Raw genomic sequence first — 16905 nt, 5'->3', positions numbered from 1 at the left:
AGCATGGTTTAATATACCATCATTTGATTAGGTTGAAAAGCCTGGACTAGAACTTGACACCATGCCCAAATAATGGATAAAAATCAAAATAATAATATTTATATGTAGAGAGATTTTTCGGCACATAAACTGCAATAAATTGTAGCTATGCTTCCTAATTCTCAGTATTATCTTCCATCTTGTGAACAGGTTGAATAGTTAGTTATAAAACTGAACACCTTGCTTATAGATGGGCAACATTCAGAATCATATTTTACATTTTTAAGACAAACTAGTCACAATGCTTATGAAAGGAACAACGTTTCTTCAAACAAGAGCAAGGTTTAATAATTCTTTGGACGGTGAGAGATGTGCCGTATTTAACAAATGCACACATTGACTTTCTTCTCATATTCTTAAATAAAAATTAAGATACATGAAGAATTAAATCATAAGCGTAGAACATCAAAGAATGATATAATCAGTAATGAGTTGTGAAATCACAAGAGTATCAGGAACTAGTTAGAGATTTAGTAATCACTTAAAATGCAAAATGGTAAACATAAACGAAAACTTTAATCTTGAAACTTTCAAGAGATAAATATAAATACCTTCATCAAGGAAGAAATGTACCATACTCCTCTCCACAGATACTAGAACAAATTAAAGTTGTTAATACATGTATTTAGAGACACAGACACATTGTAGTAGATCTGATGGATCAGATCTATCATTTTAAGTAATCACATAGGTGTCATTTTCTTGCTCTAAAGATTTGCATCATTATAACTAGAGAAATCTAGGGGAATTGCCATAGAAAGAGTAGAAGCCAAGCAACATATATCCCCTCCCTCCTATGTCGCATAAAAATCATAAAAATTTTTATAATGAAATATAGATTAACAAAATATATTTGTCTTAAAACCTCGAAACCAAGCTGTAATTATTAGTAGGGGATGTTAAAGGTTATTTAGGGATAAATCTGTATAATTAACTATTGGGGGGATCAACGCATCTTTGCCCTCACTCTTGAACGTCTATGCTTAAAAAATTAGGGCTAAACTGTTTAAGAATATTACGCAACTTATATACACAGAAATTTTTAATATTGGTAAAAACAATCCCATAAACCGTAGTTTAAACATTATACATAAAAATAAACCGAATTACCTTTAGTAGTAATACTAATAGATGCAAAGACTATCTTGATATGATTATTTAATACCATTGTTCTTCCAAAATAAGCTGCAGCTGCATCCATGTGCTTCAGAAACCGACAGAAATTTTACTAAATGTAAGGAATTGTTGTGGCATGTGCACAAGTTAAGCATGTAATTGTGACCATTTTTTTCTGAATTTATTTTCCCTTACATTTTTTGCTTTTTTATGCGTTATTGTCATTTTTGACTATAAAAGATTAAATAACAGAAAATATTCAAAATTATTAAAATAATAATTTATATTAAAAGAAAAAGAAGTTTTATGAATATATTCTGAGAAGCCATATAGTTTTTATTATGAAATGGAAAAACGTTTTAGAAGTTTTTGTCCAAAAATATTTCCTGAATTTAAAAATAGACATATTTTCTTTAGTCTTTTTTTCACATACGTAATTATACTAATTTTAGAGTTTAAATATTATTTTCAACAATCCTAAAGACATTTAGGACAATTTTGATACATTTTCAAATATATTCGTAAAAAAGATTCATTTTATATTATACCAAAGTATTGTATTGTCGAATGACAATAAGGGAAGATTGTTTAAATAGTTTTAGCCCAAATACAATAACTAATGAAAAAATGTACACCGGTTTTTCTCATTACTAAAATATACTTCAAAAAATTTTCAAAAAAATATAAAATTAATTTATTTTACTCATATAAGAAGAAATTTCAACAAGTTTTACTATTTTTAAATAGTGCAAATTATAGAAGGAATATTATCCCTTTGAAATTCTACGAATGTCGTCTTCTATATACAAAAGTTTTGGGATAAGGATTAATGGACTTATATGATATTTGATTATAATACATTTTGTATTATTCATAACAGTGAGATTGTTTGTTTGTCCGTTACGATCTCGCTAACCAAAGTTTACCGATTGAGTTTTCATTCAAGGGAAGGTTTACAAATATATTTAAAGCTATTATACCGACCTTTCTCCAAAATGCTATTACAAAAAAATAGCGTTGCTAGTATGTAAAAAATAAACCTAGCTGCGCGATTGATGGTCTATGACAGAACAGTATTTAATGTTTTCATAGAATGATTTAGAAAATATACTTCTTTTCAATTGAGTACCTTGTATAACATTTTAAAAATGTATAATGTCCTAAACACATTGCATTGTAACAAAATACGGCAAAGATGGTTTTAATCGTGTATAAATATAAAACTTGAAAGTTAATTTGGGTATTTATTAAAAAAGTTTGTTTTACACTATATTTATTTGTACAACTAAAAAATACATAGAGATACAAAATAGAACTTAAATAATACAAATGCAAATAAAATTTCATAATTTTACAAATAATTTGAACATATTTTAACTATAAATTTTGCAGCTGTCTTGTGTAGTCAGTTAATAAGTCTTTGGTTACGTTTTATTCAAGAAACTAAAGAAAAAGGATTACGTTTTATTCAAGAAACTAAAGAAAAAGGATTACAACATCCATAGGAAGCGAAGCACAATAAATCTTGGATAAAAATACGGACTTTTGTAGAGCAGATATTTAGTGGCCATAAACCAAATTAAAATTTACAGAAAAACAATGTTTTATATGTATTAATTTTATATTTTTGTAGTATGTCTAACGGTAAATTAAAGATTAGATTTTCAATTATATTGGGGATCTTCAAAAAACCTCAGCTATATATCTTAAACATCAGCCGAGAAAATTACATTTCTTCCATGCAGACTGAAGGACAGACAAAGTGATTCATGAGAGTAGCTTCACTACCAAAAATCTGAAACTTAAAAATATTATTCAATTTTTAAACACATTCTAAAATAACCATAAAAATCGTTTAAACTTAAATCATATTATTATTTTTTTACTGTTGCTTTAAAATTCATATAAAAGGAAAAGAAAGATAAGCTTTATATGTATTTCGAAAAGTAAAAAAAGGAATGAAGTTCGTTTTAGAAAAAGTGATACTGTTGTGAATTTATTCTTTTAACAAGAGTTCCATAAAATTAATCTGCACAAAAAAAGATATGTATTTTATACCGTAATAATTTTTTTCATCTATAAGCTTTCTATCACACATATAGCTTTTTACATACACACAAACATCCTGGCACTTTAGTACATAATTTGTCTATTCTAGGCCCGCATTTCCATCTTTAACAATTGTGACTACTGTGTCAAGAAGCTTTATCCAACTTTCCTTCATTTCCTAAAATAAATATAGATTGTTATACAGTAAAATTAAAGAAAAAATATTAATAAATCACTGATTATCACATACAGTGTGTTTTTTTTATGAGAACTTTTTTTGAAGCAATTTTGCCCCACTTATAGTTATCAGAATTTAATGATTAATGGCTTATTTTCTTCGTTTTTTAAGGCAATTAATAGAACACCAAAAAAAATATTTCAGTTTTCATTTAAAAAGTACAGTAAAATCTAAAATTCAAAACTTAGGTGTCAACATCTAAAAATGGTTTTAGCGCATTTTTCTTATGCCTAAATCTTCTAAGAAAAAACTTAGATTTTCTGTAGTCGACTTTGGGGAGCCAGTACTCCCTCCCTAGTTGAGATATGACCTTTAAACTTTGATATGTTCTAGTACATGTCCCTAACAGTATCTGTATACATTAGCTCTATATCTAAACTTTGAAGTGTTTTGCAGCCATTCTTGCAAAAGGTTGAATATTTGAGCATAAGAAAATGCGCTGAAACCATTTTTAGATGTTGACACCTAAGTTTTGAATTTTAGATTTTCCGTTTTTTTTTTAAATAAAAACTGAAATATTTTTTTGTTGTTCTATTAAACTGTTTTTAACTTATTTTTTAATCATATATCAAAAATATACTATGACACCAGTAGAATCAGACTGCAGAGCCCAAAGTTGAATTAAGTCCCCAATAAACTTTTTTGGGGGGATTTAAAAATTAATTTTATATGTTGCTGTGATCATTTTGACGGGAGCAAAAGCAACTTTTAAATTGGGGTTAAATTGTTTCTTACAGAACAATTTTATATAATTTAGTTTGTATCAATACAATAATAAAAAAACTCTACTCTGTTCAATGGAAATAATTTTTTTTCTAAAACAATCAATTTCAGTAAAAAATTTAAAATAATACAATAAAACACATAATGCTTAAGTTAAACCAATAAGATTTCTTTTTTCATTTCAATTATTTATAATTTCCGAAAGAGTGTTTTCACAAAATGACTTATTTACAATGTAGTTAAATAATTTTTATTTAATTAAAATGAAAAGAATGAAAACTATACACGTAAAAGATACATACTTTTTAAAAATATTTTTAAAAAATAAGTTTGAATAATCTTATTATATATCATATTTGTATATGTGTCAAAAATAATTTTGTTGTATTGCATAAACATTTGTTGACATCATGTCATCTTGTCATCAAATTTAACCCTTTACAGCCAATTTTTATGTGTTAATGTTAATTCATTGGTATATTGTAAAGATTTAACTTTTTAGTTATTTTTTATAGTAAAATCATAAGGCCTAATTTTACTCTTTACCAGAATACAATATTTATGAAGCAAAACACTCTAAAAGCTACGAATTTTACCCAAATAAAAAAAGATCTTTTGCTTTGGTCAAAATGACCATGGCAACAGTAAAAATTAATATTTAAATCCCCCAAAAAAAGTTTATTGGAGACTTAATTCAAATTTAGGCTCTGCAGTCTGATTTTACTGGTGTCATAGTATATTTTTATATACGTTTTAAAAATAGGTTAAAAACAGTTTAATTGCTTTAAAAAACGAAGAAAATAAGCCATTAATCATTAAATTCTGATAACTATAAGTGGGGTAAAATTGCTTTCAAAAAAGTTCTCATAAAAAAAAACACTGTATTTTCTAAAAAGATCACTCTATCGAGAGCAATTTATTTTTATGAATTTTGATAATCCATATGGTACTTAAAAGGCCTGTACTCAGTGATATGTGGTATCAAAGACGTTCAAGCTTTTTATTTGGAGGATGGGATTAGGGTTTTCAAAAGATTGATATATAATGTATTTTCAAAAAAGGGTGAACACCCCTTACCCCCCTCCATGCACGTATTTTTTTGTGGGCGGGGGGGACGGACGGGGCGGTTATGCTTCAGCTCCAGTTCTGGCATCATAAGCCAATTTCTCTAAATCAACATTTCTGTCTATAGGTAAAAAAAAATGAGAATAGTTATTTTTCGCATCGTATTATAGGTAGCTTTCTGCGGATACTTAAATGAAAAACTATAAGATCAAGTTTTGTTAGCGCTAGGTGCCGAAGGCCTTGGTTAACAAAATGGCAACTTTGACTTTATTCGCTGCTAATCAAGATAGAAGATTATTTTGTGAAGATTTCTAATACACATAAGAATCCAGTATATTATTTACTTGGTCCGTCAGTCTGTCAGTCATGCTACAAAAAATAATATAAAAAATATAATATTACGTAAACAAATGTGAAAGGTTTCGTCATTTATATATATTCATTCTTCACCTATGAGAACTGCACAGTTAGCTGCTCTTCAAATAATGAATTAAATATTTTTGCTGATTTGCTACTTATGAATGTTGTCATCATTGTTTTAAAGACAATAATCCATGCTTTATCAAAAGGTGAAAACATCTGTAAGTAATAAAGTAATAAAAGGAAGTGCGAATGTTTACATAGGAAAAAATAATCTTTTCCAAAAATTTAAGTGACTACTCGAGCACTGATCGAGCACTGTCTGTACGGATAAATCTTAAGATCTCGCAAACCGCTAAACCGATTGGACTCTACTACTGCTCAAAAAAACAGACAAAGTTGGTTATGGAGCAGTAAGAAAGTAAAAGCAAGAGAGAACATAAAAATAAATAATAATTTCAAATTATAATCCTATTTTATAAAGTAGTAGACGTTTTTTGTCTGTAACGAAGGATCTCGCCAACCGCTGAACTGATATGGTTCTTCTTTCCAGTGAAGCTTCTTTTAGGTCCAGGGAAGGTTTTTAACTATTTTGTGGAAGGGTATCTCTACCAGGGTGGGGAAAAACCCAGGGTTTTTTTAAAAAGCCAAGCCCAACCCAACCTAAAAACCCAACCCAAAAACCCATAAAAACCCAGGGTTTTAAGGGTTTTTATAGGGGTTTTATTGGGTTTTTTAAAAAAAACCCTGGGTGGGTTTTTTTGGGTGGTTTTTTTGTATGCCCACCCTGATCTCTACCCTCCACCCCAAAAATATATTTTAATTAAGAGTGTCCCTAGAGGCTTCTAGGGGTGTAACAGCTAGTCTATAATACAAAGTAGAACGATTTCTGTTTGTTTGTCTGTCTGTTTGTTTGTAGCGAAGGATCTCGCTAACCGCTGAATTGATCGGGTTCTCCTTTACAGGGTAGCTTCACCCCTAACCCCCCCAAAAAATGAAAAATCCCCCCCCAAAATTTTTTTCCTTTTTAAAACTAAAATTAAAATAGTGGGGTCGCCTCCCCCCCCCCCTCAAAAAAAATTTCTCTCCCCCCTAAATTTTTAAAAAATTTTCCTTAAAATCTAAAATACGATAAATTGGTTTGATCAAACCTCTTGGGGCAAAGCCCCTAGAGGCTAGGGGCGAAACCGCTAGTCTTTACTAAAGTAAAACATGTACTGGATTCTCATTAGCGTTACGAATTGATTGACGGAAGGACGAACATACACAAATTATATATTAGTTGTGCTACTAACAAAAACAGAATAGAATTAAACAAACGAAAATTGTATTATTATTTACTTAATCAAATTCTAAAACAAATAAAAATTGAAAATAAGAATATTTTGATGATAAAGAATATATATAGAAACATTACGAAAACAATGTTATTTTAACTTTTTTTAATATTGAAATTCCATAATTATTAGTCTAAAGATTTATCAATTAATCATGACATATTAAAATCCTAATGTCCTTAATTTGAATTTTATCGAATTTTATAATAAATCTGAATGACCTAACTTTTTTTTAAATCACGAAAATTTGTAATCTTCATGCAGATAAAAAAATCCGTATCCATAAATCTAAAAATAGAATAGCCTACAGCCATTACGAACCTATGTGAAGCTTCCCTGCAATGGAGAATTCAATCGGTTCAGTAATTATTTAAACCATAAGATTCAGACAAAAAAACCTTACACGCCTTTACATAATAAGAACAGGATAACTATAAATAAATACTATTAGATTTTTATGTGTAAAACCTTTCAAGTTTTTATCTGTATGTCTCAATCCTTTACTATCGTATTATAAACAACTTCCCTCGGATAGTAGTATGGCTCAGAACCGGTTATTATCCAGCGGACGTTGATCGGGATTCTAGGTCACACTGAAAAAGTTTTACCTCGGTAAATTTATCCCCCAATCCTGTTTGAAGGTAGGCAATAACAACTTTGTTGATCTCTACAAACTGAGGACTCAGAATATCTCTATCTAAAATACAAACAAGGATGACAACATCCATAAGTTTGAAGGTAGGCAATAACAACTTTGTTGATCTCTACAAACTGAGGACTCAATATATCTCTATCTAAAATTCAAACAAGGATGACAACATCCATAAGTTTGAAGGAAAGCATTAACAATTTTGTTGATCTCTACAAACTGAGAACTCAGAATATCTCTATCTAAAATAAAATACAAGGATGACAAAATCCACAAGTTTGAACGAAATCAATAAAAATTTCGTTGATCTCTAAAAACTGAGGACTCAATAAATTGAAGATAAAGTGGGGTTGGGGAAGTTTTCCGTTGGATTTATTAATTTTGTTCAGGTAGGGTCAGGTTGTATTGGGTTCTGAGCAGCACTGCAGGGTTAGGGTAACAAATGTATAGACCCTGCAGGGTTAATGCCCACCGCAACAAAACTATTATTTTCAATTAAATTCAAATAAAGGGGTGGGGAGTTTAGTGGTCGATAGACACTTTGAGAAAAAGCGCAAATAATTTTCTAAAATATCATAAAAAAATAAAAAGTCATTGAAATATTTTTTAGTAGAATAGACGGACGGACTTAAATAAAATGTAGGTTTTTGCGCAAAATACATACATTTCCAAGTGAATGAAAGTTTAATTGACCAGGTGATAGAACTACATGCAGTTGTAAGCGCCGCAACTGTCAAAGTCGATTTATCAATCAAATTTAATTGGCAAAAATTATCCTCTCAATTACCAGGGATCTTAATGGATAAGTCGTTGGGGAAGGGACATTATTAAAGTTGTGTATATCCAGTTTATCTTATTCGTTGGCTCAAAAACTTTGGGTACTTGTATTGAAAGTTGATAGGTTGATTTCAAACAAGTAGAGTCCAATTTTTTCAACCAATAAAGGTTCATCTACAAAAGACATAATTTTGTTTATCATCATTGGGGATGTATGACAATTTATTGTCTATTGTCTTATCCCTGCTCAATTACACTGTCAATATGATCTTATCAGGGATTAAAATATATGCAAAAGGCATTTTATGTGACCTGTTAAATTTACTGCTTTTGTAATATCAATGAAAGACGTATAATATTCTTGTTATATATTATTAAAATCGATGCTTTTCTGTAATAACGTTTTGGTCCGTACATCCGTCAGATCGTTAAAATAGACATTTTAGAATTGTCGATTTATTTCAAACTCGGCATGATGATTTCTAAAACAATTAGTTGCAAGAAAAATAATGGAGAAAAGTTTTTTATCCTTAATTGTACTATACCTATATCCAGTGGAAGACTAGTTATTTTTCGCATCGTATTATAAACGTCTTTCCACGGATATAGAATGTACAATTATGAGATTAAAACTAGTTTTTTTTAGCCCCGAGGTGTTTTTTCGTATGGATGAGAACCGGTTCCTATCCATCGGATTCGAATGAATACGAGAAAAATTATTATTCCATTTACCCATCTTTATACTTCTAATTTCTTTGTAGATAAGGGTGCATGACAAGACATTTAGTTTTGATTGATTATTTAATGTTAAACACACAGTAAATATTTGTTTTATCCATTTTTGAAAGAATAATATCTTTGGTGATTTCCCTTAAAGTATAATGTCGAGCACACAACAATACTATTCCATATTGGAATCAAATAAAATGAAAATAATGCTTTTTCGTTTTTTGTTTGTTATACTTTAGGTCAGGTATGGTTATGTTGAAGCAGCTTATAGTGTCTAATAAAAAAACTATGTCATACAATACAAATGACCAATTATAGGCCAGTATATATTGTAATTGAACAATAGTAAAATGTATACTGGCCTATCATTGGTCATTTGTTTTGTATGCCATCATTTTTTATAAGGCACTATAAGCTGCTTCGATAAGGTTTTATTGAGTATCAGTAAAAAACTCCCCCCCCCCTACTTTTTAAAATTAAAAACAAGGGTTGGGGGTTTCAGTGCTAGATAGACACTTTGAGGGAAAGGACCTTCTGACCTGCGTGTGTTTGACCGACTCTGAGAACAGCATCCACAACAAGGTCTAGGTCATCAAGGTTCTCAATCCAGGAGTCAAGGGTCATCATAATCATCGTGGCGTGAGATCTTAAATATTAGTATATAATAAGTAATCCCCTAGGTGCTATAGGGGTCATTTTAGGGAAGAGAAGCTACTCTATAATTAACTTTGTCTGTTTTTTTCATAAGGGAAATATTGTCTGATACTATTTAAGATACTAGCGGCTTCGCCCCTATCCCTGAGGAGTAGAGCCCAATCGGACAGAAAGACAGGCAGACATTATTCTACTTTGTATTAAAGATATTCCTGAAATAATGGTGATGATATCCTGTATTAATGAGCATCTAGTACATAAATAACGTAGTATGTCGGTCAGTCAATCTTTAAATAAAAAGATCCCTTTCCAAGAGCATCCAGTGTGTGTATACGAATGAGGTAATTTTTACCTAAATTTAGCTGATGTTTTGTTTCCAAGATGGCTGAAATACTTCTCCCTCCACTCGGGAATCATCTCAAACATCAACTCAAAAAAGTTGATACCGTGAACCCTGAACAAGAACATATTTTTTTTGTAATATTATTTTTGGGGCTAAATATAATTTTGAAGTTCACGGATATTTACCTGTAAATTACACTGGTACCCAAAGTGTTATAACATCGTCATCTTATTCGTTTACTTAAAACTTTGGGTACTTATTTTTTGTTTTGTAATGTCCAAACTATTCTACCAATAATTTTGGAAGGAGTGAATTTGTTTATCATTGGTGATGTACATCAATTGATTATTTATTGTCTTACCCCCTAAGATCTCTGGGGGACTTAATATTGTAAAGAGTATTTGGTCAAAGTTCATCAAACAACCTTTTAATTCATTAACCCCTGTCTTAAAGTTCTAACTTTTCATGAAATAAAACTATCTTAGACATTATATACATACATTACATTACTTCATAAAAAAATGTGGCGAAAATCACCCGTCAAAAGGAAATAAGAATTTTGCATTGCAAAAATAAATTTGCAAGTTAGTGGTGCAAAAATTCTTTGGGAAAATCTAAATACTAATAAACTTCCTGCTATTCGGAGCAAAAAAAATAAACAATTTGACATTTATTCATAAACATTATATATTTAGAAATTATATAGATTTTTGGGGGTTTTAAACAGGTAACATAAGTGATAAGACAATAGACGTTAAATTAATGTAATATGTTCCCAATCATGAAGAACAAAATACCTCCTGTAGATTAAAATCATTTGGGAAACATTGTGGACACTGATAATTTATCCAACCACGGACGTCCACGCTTTTTTATTTGGACCACTCTGCAGCTAAATAACTTGATAATTTGAAGTATTTCTGGAAGTTGGAACAGACTTGCTTAATTATGCTCAAATGACCTTCAGACCACCAACACTTTGTCTTGAAGTGCTAACTTAGCATGGTAATGAGTTGCGCCTCTTTCGCGCCAAGGCGTTGCCCCTACTTTAACTATTTATTTTTCGTACCTGACATAGCAGCCGTGAGGACCATTTTAATGGTTTTGACGTGGAAATGGACCGAGATTTGAACCTATGACCTTCCTGACAACGTGTGGATGTTATTCCACATTCGGGCTATAAGCTAAAGCAAATTGGAAAATTTTGAAGAAGAGTGAAAGGACAACTAACCTTAATTTCGCTGTCTCCTTGACTATTTCCCAGCTTCTCTGGATAGCATCAACGTCAGACTGTTCAAGACCCATTTTTATTTTCTAATCGTAAAATAAAATCATTTGTTAAAGCGTAGCTTTTTCATAATTAGTGTCGGTCCGTCCGTACGACCATAACGGATAGTTTTAATCGTTACCAGAATTTTTTATTTTTTTTTGAAATAATTTTCTATATTTTATAAATATCATATTCATCTGATTTTTGGTGTAATTGTTGTAATCAAGTCTTAAAATGTAGTATATGATAATCAAGTTTCGAAACTAATAGTACTCTTTGTGGTCAGCCCAAGTACATTTTTTTGCTCTACGAGTAATCAGAAGAGCTCTACTCTATAAGTCTGGCACGGCGGGACCGACGAACAATTTAAACTCAAAAACTGACGCATTGTATTTTGTAGTTTATTTACAAATAACAGCTACGCCCCTGGAGGCCTCTAGAGCTATATGAGGGGGGAAGGAAATCGACCCCCCTCCCACTTTAAATTTTAGTTTTAAAAAGAAAAGTAAAAAGATTAAATAATTTATTTTAGAGGGCTTTGACTATGAAAATAGTTGTATCGTAAAAATATAACTAGTTACTTGCATTCTAACTTTGTGACCAAAATAAGCTCATAAATTTGCTTCTAGCTGGTGAAATTTAATATTGAAATTTCTTATATGATTGTTAACAAATTTGATAGATTTTCGAGTGCTTAAAATGTCGTTTTAAAACTGTTTTGTTATTGAAGCTGTAGACTAATTCAATTATATCTAATCAATAATTTATTAATCCGTCAAAAATGTATAGCTAATATACAAAAGCCAGACGAATGTAAAGACATACTCTATTGATATCAAGTAGCTACGGTTCTAAAAAAATTAAGTCTTATTCAAATTTGATAGAAATTTGATCGAACGTTTTTGTTGCTAAGTTAATTTATTAAAACAAGAACGAAGCAAAGCAAAATTAAATGCTTAAAATCAATAAGATCATAGTCATACATAATCATAATAAAATTGGTTCAATTAAGATTTTTTTTTTTGTACTTTGTTATTTCATAAAAACCTTGTATTGATCCATTACTATAATGGATACTAGCGGCTACGCCCCTAGAAGCCTATAGGGGCACTGGTAGGAGGGGGAAAAGTTGACCTTATCCCATTTTAAATTTGAGTTTCAAAAGAGTTAGAAAAAAATATTTTTGAGGGAGGCGGGTGTAGAACCCTCCCAAAAAAAATAGATAAAAACCTTCCAACGACCTATAAGAAGCTTCACTGTAAAGGAGAACAATATCGGTTCAGCGGTTAGCGAGAACCTTTGGGACAGACAAAAAACGTTAACTACTTTATATAATAGGATAGAATATATGTGGATATATTGACAGAAGGAAATTTGGCGTCAATTTACCTTGATATTATGGACCTCATTTATTGGTCAGTTCGTACATCAAGTAGGAGCAGAAGGGATTTGATAAAGGGGGTGGATAGATGGGGGGTATAGTTGAATTAAATTTTCTAAAAACCGATAGACCTTGTTCTATGAAAATGAACAACGATGTCGTTAATAAAGAATTGCAAAAAGTCTCAACTTTTGGAAATTATCGAGTAGCTTTGCTAATTTTAAAACAAAATATTTAATACATTTCTAAGAATATATACTTTTTGCCAAATAATACAAAATATTTAATAAATTTCTATATTTTTGCGCAATTATTGCATATTTTTCTTCCATTGATGCAAAAAATGATATTTCTTTTTTGAAATACCTATGTAATTTTGTCTGTCTATTTTTCTAAAAAAAATCTTGATTCTAATATGTAATCAAGTTCATCGATTATTAGCCAAGTTCGTCCGTAATATCGTGGAAATGTGCTATTTTTGGTGAAGATTCTCCAATGAGCATCCAGTATATAAGTTTCTTGGCTTTTCATACAATAACAAACTAAAAGAATCGCTAACATTTACCATTATGAACCCTACAACTTAGTTTCAAGACGAATAACAATTAATCCAATTTAAACTAAAAAAATGACGATAAAAATGTATTATTGATTTGTGAATCTCTTTACCTTTTTATGGCACCACAGCTCGAGACCTAGCCCTTGTGGAGAATGTATATTTTACTTCAAATATGCAATAATCAGTGTGTGATAAAGAATATACCTTGTTCCCAGTGGCGTGCGAAGCACTTTGTCTAGGGGGGGGCATTTTGAAGATTTTGTAAAATTTTGCCCCCCCCTAAATCAAAGTGCCCCGGGGGGGGCACTTTGCTTTAGGGGGGGGCATTTTGATTATATATACTAATTTTAAATAAGGACGTTTTAAGGGGTGGGATTATTTGATTATCGGCCTTCTAGTCCTTATACCTTCTTCCCCATCCCTATTTCCCATTTATATCCCCCATCTCTTCTCCCCACCCTGCAATGACTGAAGGGAAGGGAGCTAGAAAAAACATCTTCGAAAAAGAGTACAGAAGATAATTTAACCTTCCCCCCCCCCCTCCCCACCACAAAACATTTTTTATGGGTGGAAGGGGATATTGTAAAATCTCAGCAGGAAGGATGAATAACCCCATTAAAAAAATTTTGGGGGGGGGGGAGATAAAAACACTCATTTCGGAAATAATTTACCAAAAATTAACCTAATATGTAAAACTGATTTTAAATATTTCTTTATTGTATGACAACAAGGATGACAACATCTTTAAAGGACGCCTGCAAGAAATAACACGCTTTAACTGCTGAAAGACTGCCACAAGAAGACCCAATACCCCAAATTATAAGCCTTCAGCTTCAATAACAAAAAAGTTCTAGGCATTTCAAAATAGCATTTTATGTACAATGGAATTTTTGAAAGATTTCCAATGCTCATAAAAGAAAAAAAGAAAAAACAATATTAAATTACGTTGCCTAGACATAAAATTATAACCTTTTCTTTGTCAGAATCTTAGATTGCCTGTAACTGATTACATTTTTACAATAAAAATACCACATTGCATAGTCAAAATCTATGAATAAAATTCGATTTAAATTGCATTTTTAAACGAAAATCATAGCGGAAACAAAGGGGTAAACTAATACAAGCTTAGCTGTGATTGGTTGTTAAGCTGATTCAGCCTTCTAATTGGCTACAGTACATTCGGTACAACGCAAGTAAAACCTAATTTTTTTTAATGATTTTGACTATAAAAATGGGTATTTTTATTGTAAAAATATAATTAGTTACTGGAAACCTAAATTTATGACAAAAATAAGCTTATAATTTTGTTTCTAGGCCACGTAGTTTAATTTTAAAGTTTTCAACATGAGCATTGCAATTCTTTCAAAATTTCCATTGTACATAAAATGTCATTTTAAATTGCCTAGAACTTTTTTGTTATAGAAGCTGAAGGCTTCAAATTTGGGGTATTTGGTCTACTTGTGGCAGTCTTTCAGCAGTTAAAGCGTGGTATTTCTTGCAGGCTTCCTTTAAGTAGCAAAGCACAAAAAATCATTAATAAGAATACAGACAAGTAGATTAAAAGAGCATCTGTTGAAAAAAATATATATTTTAGATATAAAAAGTCACAAATCCTTTTTCCTGTATGTTGTGTGATGACAGTCAAAGTAAATTACGTACTGGATGCTCGAAAAAGCAAGAAATTTTATTTTTTTAAATCTTATAATCCACAAAAAAATTTATCGTACCATAAAAACCAAAGATATAAAGAACTATGTAAAAAGTAAAAAAAAAATTACTTGTCCTTTCATCTACAGATATAAAAATCTCTTAGAAATATCGAAAACTTTGGGGTATAGTCTCTTTTGTGGCAACGCCTCTTAAGGGGCATTCCATCGTATTTTCATAGTAGCTTTTAAAAGGTTATTCTAGGTTAAGTTAGGTCAGGTGATTTCCCCGCAGGGTTAGGCAATTGGCCCCGCAGGAGCTATAAATAGGTGAAAAGCTTCTGTGAAAATACGACGAAATGCACTATAAGAGGCAATGTCACAAAAGGGACTATACCCGAAATTTAAAAGATACAAAAATAGCCAAAAACGTCCTGAAAAGCAGTCCGACCTCCATGAATTTTTAATAGTTAATTATACTCCATAATGATGGGAATGTTAACATTAAGTTTTAGCCTTCTATCTTTAATTGCAGTTGAAAAAATAACATTTACCCCTTAGCATTACGTACTGACAGCCATAGTGAATTATAGAGAAGCTAAAAAGTTATATCAACATATCCTTCCCTCTTTAAATGGCACTTTAAAACTCTGTTAATTTTTTATTAAGTGGTGTTTCCAATGATTTATAAGGGCGGTGCGTGAAGCGCACCTAAAAACATTTACTCCCTCTTTGAACTAAAATCAATTAAAGACAACAAGAGTGGCATATTTTATCAAGTTAGGAATATAGAGTGTTGTTAGTTTTAAGGGTTTTTAATGAAAATTGCCATAAAAAACATGTCTTTTTGTAAGGGTATGTACACAAAAAAATTGATAAACTTATCCTGAAAATAATATGACATCATAAATAGTTATTCATTTAGACATACATACAGTGTTGAGTGTTGAGGCTTAGATAAATATCAATGCTGTTTCTTTTTTATATAAAATAACTTTTTGATTAAATATTTGTTGTTTACACCAGTTTTTATAGAAATAAAAACAAAATATACAATGTGATAAAAAGCAGAAACCATTTGGAAGGGCGCCAAGCGCAAATTTTTTTCTTCAAATATGCAGGGAGGGAGGGGTTTTTGGGCTATTTATTACACTAGTCCCCAATATTTCATATAAAATTTTCCTATTCGTTGGCTTAACAACTTTGGGGACTTTAATGGAATTTTGATTGGTTGCTTAATTTAGTCGAGTTTACATACATTTCATCCACTAATTTTAATCTATGTAAGGGGTAATTTTGTGTATCATCATTGGGGATGTACAAAATTTCTTTGGTAAAAAGTTTATATCATACAAAATAAAATACTTCCTATTACCTGGTTTGTTATGTTCAGTGAAAAAAGATTTTAACCTAATTTCTACACTAATTAAAAAATTTGGTAAGGTTAAACAAATAGTAACTGTCTGTTTGGCGCGAAGCGCCAAAATTTTTTTTTGTTGAGTATTTCTTGATCTTTTTTTTTTGGAAACTGGGATAGTTTTGCTTTTTGTAGGGTAGGGGACAAAAAGGGGCATTTTTGTTGACCAGGGGGGGGCAAAATTGGATAGCGAGTAATGGATATCTGAAAATACGCATTGACGCCAAAGAGTACAAATGTTACGCCAATTGTGATCACAACTCTTACGTTTATATAAAAATGCAACATATAATAATAGCTATTAAAACAATTTTCAAGCATAACTTTTATCTTTTTAGGATAACAATTAAATAAGAAAAATATTTTTACCATATGAAATTCGTGATCAAACACCTAATTGAAAAAAAATGCAAGACATAGCTCTTATTTTAAGAAAGACTAGGGGCAACGAACGCCCCCAAGAACTTAGAAGCCTCTAAGTGTTCTTAAGGTGGGAGGGGGATAAGTCAACCGCCCTTCTACTTTTTAATTTGAGTTTTAATAAGAAATATTC

At 30.7% G+C, this 16905-nt stretch overlaps 2 protein-coding genes across 2 annotated transcripts in view; both read right to left on the bottom strand.

Annotated features, from left to right (window-relative positions):
- The window catches only part of LOC145326086 (uncharacterized), a 66974-nt gene extending 65472 nt beyond the window's left edge, over nucleotides 1–1502 (bottom strand). Inside the window, exons 1-2 of the mRNA XM_080169189.1 lie at nucleotides 1150–1502; nucleotides 591–632 (exon numbers count right to left, since the gene is read on the bottom strand). The gene's annotated coding sequence lies outside the window, so the exon portion shown is untranslated. The remainder of the gene's footprint in view (nucleotides 1–590; nucleotides 633–1149) is intronic.
- Nucleotides 1503–2386: 884 nt separating this feature from the next.
- LOC145326072 (neuroglobin-like) lies at nucleotides 2387–11393 on the bottom strand. Its single transcript, XM_080169168.1, has 5 exons — nucleotides 11311–11393; nucleotides 10089–10190; nucleotides 9622–9728; nucleotides 7536–7624; nucleotides 2387–3382 (listed from the first exon to the last, which is right to left on the bottom strand). Exons 1-5 carry the CDS (start codon nucleotides 11382–11384, stop codon nucleotides 3305–3307), a joined length of 450 nt encoding a protein of 149 aa, XP_080025294.1. The 5' UTR covers nucleotides 11385–11393; the 3' UTR covers nucleotides 2387–3304.
- Between the last annotated feature and the right edge of the window lie 5512 nt (nucleotides 11394–16905).

Source organism: Acartia tonsa, chromosome 8 (assembly GCF_053477335.1).
Source record: "Acartia tonsa isolate MP-2025a chromosome 8, ASM5347733v1, whole genome shotgun sequence".
NCBI classification, from domain to species: domain Eukaryota; kingdom Metazoa; phylum Arthropoda; class Copepoda; order Calanoida; family Acartiidae; genus Acartia; species Acartia tonsa.
This window is presented reverse-complemented; position numbering and strand designations above follow the sequence as displayed.

Bases quoted from the DNA above. Each gene is read 5' to 3' on its own strand.
- LOC145326072 (XM_080169168.1), bottom strand. From the start codon at position 11,384: ATGGGTCTTGAACAGTCTGACGTTGATGCTATCCAGAGAAGCTGGGAA. The intron at 10,191-11,310 runs GTTAGTTGTCCT...GTTCTTGTTCAG, and splicing joins AAGGAGACAGCGAAATTAAG to GGTTCACGGTATCAACTTTT. The intron at 3,383-7,535 runs GTAAAACTTTTT...TATTTATTTTAG, and splicing joins TGGGGGATAAATTTACCGAG to GAAATGAAGGAAAGTTGGAT.